At 27.8% G+C, this 8,447-nt stretch overlaps 1 protein-coding gene across 1 annotated transcript; it reads right to left on the bottom strand.

Annotated features, from left to right (window-relative positions):
* Positions 1 to 231: 231 nt before the first annotated feature.
* LOC105843101 (MATH and LRR domain-containing protein PFE0570w) lies at positions 232 to 8,301 on the bottom strand. Its single transcript, XM_065790347.1, has 3 exons — positions 7,640 to 8,301; positions 6,305 to 7,504; positions 232 to 3,249 (listed from the first exon to the last, which is right to left on the bottom strand). The coding sequence occupies exons 1-3, from the start codon at positions 7,689 to 7,691 to the stop codon at positions 968 to 970; spliced, it is 3,534 nt and encodes a 1,177-aa protein (XP_065646419.1). The 5' UTR covers positions 7,692 to 8,301; the 3' UTR covers positions 232 to 967.
* Positions 8,302 to 8,447: the final 146 nt, after the last annotated feature.

The following is an 8,447-nucleotide window of genomic DNA, read 5'->3' as shown; positions in this document are numbered from 1 at the left end:
GTTAAAATAAAATATTTTAACATCTATACTTACTTCTAGGTAACAACTTTAATAAATATAGCTGAGAAAATCGTTAAGCTTCAGTTGTTTTTGTTGGTAACAATATTCAAAAAATCTACAGCCTCTATAAAACATGTTAATTGCCTTCTATGCTTTGTGTCTAATAGAAAAATGGTGGAGTAATAAAATAATTACGCCGTAGCTTTTATTGTTTAAAAAAAAAAAAAAGAATTCTTACAGCACATTTATTTCACATTAATTTTTACAATTATTATAATAAAAATTTATAATCAAATATTTACAATATGTTTTCGTGTGTGTTTTAGTATTCTTTGTAAATATTTTATTTTTTTCCCTTTAAATGATAAAAAAATCTTTAACAATTCTTAATGTAAATCGAGCTAATAACAAACCTTATTTAATACTTTTTAATAATAAAGATCTTTTTTACCATTTCGTTGTTTGTATTCAATTTTTCATCACCAGCACCTTATATGCCTGTCATCCTTTTTTTTCCTTCGTTAGTAATATTTTTTTTTTTATTACATATCGATCGCGGCGTTTGGGGGGTTAGGGGCATAAACCCCTCCCTCAACCCCCCCAAAAGTTTTTTTTCAAACTTTAAAAATGAAATATAAAGTTCAATATATAATATAAAAAGTATATAAAAAATATTATTTGACACCCTGCACATGATTAAAACCGGCAGCCTTGTATCCAATCTCTTTTTTTATTGTTTCCTTGTATTCAATTTTTTTAAATCTTTCTTTCGTTGTTTATATTTAATCTTTTAATAAAAAATCTGAGCATATTGTTTGTTTTGTTTTGGATAAGCTTTTAAAAACAGTTTACTTTATATTGAAATCAACAATAATGTTAATGGTTGATAATTACTAAGTTTGAGTTCTTATTTCAAAATGTTTATCGATATTTTTTATCTACTTTCAAAGTTGATATAGTTTATCATTTAATTATTAGTTTTGATATCTTTAGCACTTGTTACATTAAACAGTATTATTTTATCACGAGCATTGTTCGCCTCTAATTGTTTGTCTAACTTGCGGAGTAGGTTGGGAAAAGTTTTTATTATTTCAATATGTATTTTTTTATTGTTTTTAAGAACTTCAATTGGATCTCTAACTATTTCAACAGGAATACTAAGTATACTATCTCTTCTATTATTGTCTGAGCCTATAATATCAAATACAGCTTCTATTGGAATTTTATTTGAAATATTTTTTCTAAAATGAAAATCAACTTTGGGTAGAATTGATCTAGTGATATCAGCAGGATCAGTATCATCATTTTCTTCATCTTTGAACCAAGCGTTATCTGTAAACTTTTTGTAAGTTAAATCAGGGACAATAACATTTCTTTCATTTATTAGAGGTGTAAAGTGTTTCATCACGCGTGGTGTTAAGTGATGGAATTTTCTGGAATGTTTTTTCTTTTTAAAAACAGCATGTTGAGGAATAATTGGTTTAAAAAGTTGACTTTCTGTTTTATTGGTGTTATCTTCTGATACTAATGTTAAATTTGGTCTTAACTCTATTGTGTAATTTGCAGGTTCTTCACTGTGAAACGTTTCTTTCACTTTTTCTTTCAAAGACAGCTCTGGAGTATCTTCATTAATATCAAAATTATCAGGAGTTTCGCTAAAACTTTTTTTATAGGCTGCAACATCAACTATTTTATTGTTGGAAATTGGTTTTATAAACCTTTTTCTGCTGATATCTTCGTCGATTTTAATGGTTTTATCATCAATTGTAGTAAAATTACGATCTTGAGGAATACGTAGAGATGCCAAATTTAATAGAGATTGATTTTCTAATAACTTTCGCCTTTCTGAAGATTTATCGCTTACACGATTGTATATTGAAATATAATGAGTGCTATTTCTAATTATAGGATTACTTAGTGAAATCAAGGAGGATTTTCCTTGTTCATTCATGTTTTTATTTTTTCCTTGTTCATTCATGTTTTTATTTAGTTCTTTGTTTTTATCATTTTTGTTATCTTTTATCGTTGTTAAAATAAAGTCTTTGGTTTCACCTAATGCATCTGTAGATGCCGAAGAAATGAGGTTATGACGGTTTGAAATCCACGAATTTTCTAAACTAGAATCAAATTTTTTTAAGAAAAATAAAGGTTTTTCTTGCACATTATTACTGGATTCTTTTATAACATTATTCGGCTCGTTAGCATTATCATTATCGTTGTAAAACTTTGCGTGGGGCACAAATGAATCAGATAAGTTTGGTTTTGGGTTATTAATTGGTAGTTTCAAAGAGTTTTGTTTTGCAGAGTCAAATGAAGAATCCGATGTTCTTCTTTCGGAAGTAAATATCAATTTAGAATGTTTGTTTTTAGTTTTTTCGGTATTTTCATAATCATACTTTTTTAGGTTTAAACGACTTTTTCTAAGTAGCTTTTTTCTTAAGTACTGTTGTTCTTCGTTATTCAAAATTCCTTGCTGCGCATTTGTGTGAGACTCTAATAAACTTGAAACTTGTTTCAGATTTTTTTCTTTAGATTCATTAACAATCTGTTTATTTTTTTGATTAGAGTCCGATTTTTCTTTATCTTTTATTTCTTTATTTTTTATTTTGTAGTCAATTTTAGTTTGTTTATTTTTAATTTCTTCTTTCATTTTTTGTAATTTTTTTTCTTTCTCTTTAAGTAATTCTTTCTGGCGTTCAATTTCATTTAATTCTTCATCCAGCCTTTCGTTGTCCTGTTTAATTTCATTATCGTTAATTGCGGCGTCTTTTGTGTTACCTTCATTCATAAAATTTGTTTTTGAATTTGTTTTTTCGTCTATCTTTGCAGTGTTTGAAATTGAATTAGCAACGGTAAAATTTGATTCTTTAACTGGATTGGGCGGAAACTCAGTGCCTAGCTTTGAAAATTTTTTAATCCATTCTGAATTAGATTTTCCGTTAGTATTTTTTATTAGAAATGTTTTTAACTCATCTGTATTTTTTAAAAAATCGTAAACATTAGTGCCCAGTTTTTCTTCTTCTTTCTCTTCGTGATTTGATTCTTCAACTTGAGAAGTTTCAACACTTTCATTTTTTAAAAGTTTTTTGATTTCATTTAGAAGTTGCTGATTTATTTCTTTTTCGCTTTTGTTTTTAGCAAGCAATGTTTCTTCATATCTATCTCTGTCTTCATTTTGACTTTCATCAACTTTGCTTGATCCACTTTGTAAGTTTCCATTCTGCGAGTTCCCATTTATTGAATTAACTTCTAAAATCCGAAAAAAAATTAAACTTCGTAACAAATCAACATTAAGTAAATATAATATTTGAATTGAAAAGCTAAAAAAAACTAAAATGCTTCTATTATCAAACCTTTAACAAACAAGTTTTTGAGCACAATTGAAATTCTTTCTAAATATTTTTCAAGACTAAATTAAATTTCATCAACCATTATGAACTTTATCAAAAGTTGAAACTATACTAAGTTTTCTACTTGGCCCATTTCCCCTTCGTCTATTCACCCTCCGGCTGACTTTTACTCAAGAAAAAAATCTAATACCGCATATATAAATCATAAAATAGTATTTAATAGAGTAACAGGTAAATCAAGTCATAGTACTTTTATTTAAACAAATAGTAAATAATAGTAATTCCAACCATAAAAAATTCATGAAAACCAACATAAAATGTCAAATTACAGATGGTTAAACATATGCAGCAAAAATCTCAGAACGTTTTGTAAAAAATTATTTTTTGATTTTCTTTAAAGATTGTAATAAAGATTTGCAATTCTTTGCAAGGTAAATTTTCACTTTTACATTAAGTTGAAATTTACTTGTAAGGTAATTTATAGAAAGCAAGTAGAAGCATGTTATGCCTTGCTTGGACATGAAATTAGAAACTTGTTGGACAACAAATTAGAAACACAATTTAAAACCATTTCATATTAAAAGTTCGAAGCCTACAATAGCAAAATTTCAAAGCATCTAAATGTTTCTTGAAATTGGTTAGAGTTGTTTTTAAAAGAAGAAGACTAAATAAAACACACCCTTTACAGAAAAAAAGTTTGTTTATCAAGAATGAAAACTTAGCCAAAAGCTCAGGTGACATATGCTGTAAAACATATTCACAAATTACTAAAAATGTGCCTTCCAGAGCAGTATAAGATACTTAATAGAGACTAGCGTATATGAAAAAGTCTCCTAGACGAAGTTACTTGTAGCAAAAATAAACAGAGAAAAACTTGCATTGAATACATTACTGACAGGATATCTAGAAGATCACGTGATCTTATTATGAAGTTCTTTACAATCTATACAACACATCAAATAAACAATATTTTTTGACAATCTATTCCACAAGAAAAAAAAACAATATTCTAATAATATTCATAATCTAACAATATATAATAACAATATAACAAACAAAAGAAAGTATAAATAAAAAAATACTAAAAAAAAATAAATAAAATAAATAAATAACAAAAAACATAAAAATTCTCCAAATGAAATAACTAGAATTAAAAACTAACGATCATAAATTTGTTTGAAATTTTGGCCGTTTGCGTATATGTTAAATTTGCATTTTTTGTTTGTGAGTGACCTTTTTTAATAAGAAAATTAAATTGATATTTTTTCATTACTTTTGTTCAAATATTTATCAATTTATAATGACGCAGACGTTGGCATATGGTCAGGTGCCAAGGGCGCAACGTTTAAAAGGCGTCAAAATCATTTCAGATAAATCGCATATACCTAACTTGTGTAATTGTCAAGGAAATAAATTGCATATTATTGGTTTTTCCCAATAAAGGATGTCATTGTTTTTGTTATAAAGCTGTTATGAGAATAAGCATAATTCGTGCGCGAATGCATTTACAAAATAAACTGAATATGCAACAAACTTGGTTTTCGTTTATCTTGGTGTTGAAAAATGATAAATTTAATAAATTTACAAATCTTTAAAATTGTTTCTTTATTTGCTTTGTGTCAGACAAAGAATCAGTGTTAAATGAAGTTTTACAAATGCAGAGACGTAAAGCTATATTTTGATTAATAATACCTGTTTTTAATAAAGTGTTGTGATTTGAATTTGAAGTCTAATATATTTATTTATATATCTGTGAATTTTGTACTGTAGTGTTAATATTTTCCGATATATATATATATATATATATATATATATATATATATATATATATATATATATATATATATATATATATATATATATATATATATATATATATATATTATACATGCTATAAATATAGATTTATGATTTGAATTTGAGAATACTAGTTGCAAAATTTGTTTTGTAGTGTAAATACTTTTGTGTCATTTTTTAGAACTATTCTGTTTCTATATAATTTTTCTCATTTTCTACAAGTCGGTAATATTACATCTATAAGCAAGGCCGCAGATTGGAAGGGAGTGGGGGCAAAAAAGGACAGTTTGTCCCGGGCGGCAGATATTCAAGGGCGTTTAATGAAAAGAAGGTAACTATAAAAAGAAGATCCTTTTTCTATAACATTGGGAAATTTTTACAAATAAGGGCACCAATCAGAATTGCTGTCCCAGGCGGCGCGACAGCTCTCGGCGGCCCTGTCTATAAACAGAATCAGAAATATTGCAGAAGAACTTAACTTTTTAACGGGTGAAGCATTTTAGAATATGACCGCAGATCAATTAGAAAAGCAAGATGAATTGATATGCAAAAAATATTCGGATATTGGAACAATTAAAAATTGAATGTTTCAAATACCAAATTGCACCCATTATACAAGTGAAACATGCCATCTGAAATTGCTAAATATTTTAGAAGAATGGGAACTGAAAGAATCATACCCAAACATGGAAAAACTTTAAGATTATTTCCTACATTGCCAATAAATATAGCTACAGGTGAAAAAAGTTTCAGCAAATTGAAATTAATCAAAAACTATTTATAATTAAAAATTATTGTTTATGATTTTTATGGTAATGTTTTTTTATGGATAGCTAATAATGATTTATATTTATAAATCATTACTTTTAATATATACATAAACATGTATATATATATATGTTTATGTATATAAATAACTTGTTAAAAACTAGTACACCACTTCCTGGCAAAGTGACGCACTTCAGACATAACTGTTTTGAACAAATATCTAAAATCTAAATTTGATGTTGTTATCTGACTTGGTTTAAATTGATGAAAACATCACTTTAAACGTTTGTAAACGCTACTTATTTTTAAATAGCAAATGACGTCATCGAGACAATAAATTTATTATTGCGTCACCAACTTTATTGCAATTTACTGTATTAAATTTTTACCTTGATTCTCAGAAGTTTCTTTACTTATTGTTAAACGAACTTTTGCATTGCTTTTACTATCTGGTTCGAATTCTACTTTTCGTTGTTGGTTAGAAACTTCGACATGATTAAACAATTTTTTTTGTGATGGCTTTGAATCCCTTTCGATGTTTGGTTCTGCTTGGTTGTTAAACAGTTTTTTGATTACTTTAAACAAGCGTATATTTGTATTATCTATTAAGCCTTTTGACTCGTGACGCAAACTCTCGTCATGTCTGATATCATTTACTTTAGTTGAATAACTTTGTTTCAATTCAGAACTTAGCGGATCTTTAATCAAATCCAATGCAGATTTATTTTTTTCAAATGTATTGAGTTCATTCTCTTGCATTCCAGATAATAGCTTTTGAGCGTTTTTCAAAAAGTTTTTGTTTGTTTTTAAAGCCTTGTACAATTTGAACGTTAAAGATGTTGTAGGATCATGGTGAATTAAACTTACAGTTGGTCTTGGTTGTTCTCGATTGGTCACAGTTGGTGAACTAACAAAATTAACAGTCTCCTTAAGTAAATCTACTGAAATATTTTTAGCGGGTTGTAAATCTGCGGAGTAGTTCTCTTTAATTGTGTTCTCATTTACCCATTTGTCTTCTTTTATTGTATCTATTTCTCTACCATGTTCATCTTCAATTGTCATTGAGTTAGGAATAGTAATAACTGCAACATCGCTATTTTGGCTGTTTACTATCGGTGCAACCGTTGGACTAATAGAATTAAAGCCAACAGGTGATTCAAGAGGGTCAATTGTTGGTCTTGTGTCCATACTGCTTTCAATGTACCTATTTATTTTAGCATTCATCTGATTAGCTTGATTTTCTAATATATGATCTTGCGACATTCCATTTTCGTCGCCATGGTGAACTATATTAATAAGTTTTCTAAGTTGATCTGCCATCCCGGTGTTATCTGATGTGTATTCGTAAAGCCCGTATTTGTCAACATCACTAGCAATAGAATATGCGTCATTTTTACCGCTAAATGACCCGTCTTTTATTGTTGTACTAACTGGAACATTAATTGTAGAAATACCGTTTAAATTTTGATATTGGTTGTTTGGTTTGTTTGATTGAATATACTCATTAACTTGGTTTCGCCTTTGTTTTTGATTCGTGGTTGGAATGATTTCTGCAAGAATTTCGTCATTTTCATTTATTCGAGCCTTCACTAAAACCCAAATTAAGCTATGTTTATTTTATCTTTGCATCAATAATAATGAAACATATCTCAAAGATTTTGCAGGTATCCATTAGTCACTGATTTTATTTACTTAAGTGAAAAATGGTAATAAACCGTACTTACCATTGCAGCAACAATGAAGCACCAAAAAAAGAATAACTTCATAGCGCGCCATTGTTAACGTTAATGAAGTCAATACTTTTCATAAAGTTTTAACATTTAACTCATATTCAAGTAATTATGTTTTTAAAAAGAAGTTCCTAGTCTCTCGCTAGTCTCTCATTTCTCTTAATAAGATGTAAAACTCTCGACAAATAGAACTTTTTAGCTTTTTTGAAGCGTCGAGGTCAGGTCAACTTACAAATACAACAATTCTTCGAAAAATAAATTTACTCATCAAACTTAAAATCAAAAAATATAAAATATTGAAGTTATATTGAATTGCAAATCACGCTTTTTGAAGTATTTACCCTAAAAAATTAATTGCTAATTTTTATTGTAAGCATAAAATTCAGTTTGAAAGTTTAATCAGGCTGCACAAAACTATCTGCTCAAAGTGGGCGAAGTTTGACGGCTGAGTTTGTTGTAACCAACCAACCGTGCTTCATCTCGTTTGAACAAGTTAAGTGGCTTGGACGGTTTGTTGTAGCAACTTTCTGAAAAATTGTTTCAAAAGAAATGCTTGTCGAATTAGATACGAATTTGACATTACTTAGTCTAAAACCCAATCTGTAGAATGTACGCGAGATAAATATTTATTTTACACTAATACTCGATATTTGCTTTAAAGAAGATTATTAATCAATGTTTATACAAAAAATATACTTCTGTTTTTTAAATAATAAAACACCCACAGCATACATTTAATAAAAAAAAAACGTGTAATGTGCATTAGTTCAAAATAAACGTAAAAAATATATCTCAAACAAAA

This window comes from Hydra vulgaris, chromosome 02 (genome assembly GCF_038396675.1).
Source record: "Hydra vulgaris chromosome 02, alternate assembly HydraT2T_AEP".
NCBI lineage: Eukaryota > Metazoa > Cnidaria > Hydrozoa > Anthoathecata > Hydridae > Hydra > Hydra vulgaris.
The sequence above is the reverse complement of the archived record's forward strand: the minus strand, read 5'-3'. Positions and strand labels throughout refer to the sequence as shown.

Coding starts and splice junctions, on each gene's coding strand:
- LOC105843101 (XM_065790347.1), bottom strand. CDS start 7,691: ATGGCGCGCTATGAAGTTATTCTTTTTTTGGTGCTTCATTGTTGCTGC. Junction 7,505..7,639: donor GCTTCATTGTTGCTGCAATG/GTAAGTACGGTT, acceptor TTTGGGTTTTAG/TGAAGGCTCGAATAAATGAA. Junction 3,250..6,304: donor AGAAACTTCTGAGAATCAAG/GTAAAAATTTAA, acceptor TTCGGATTTTAG/AAGTTAATTCAATAAATGGG.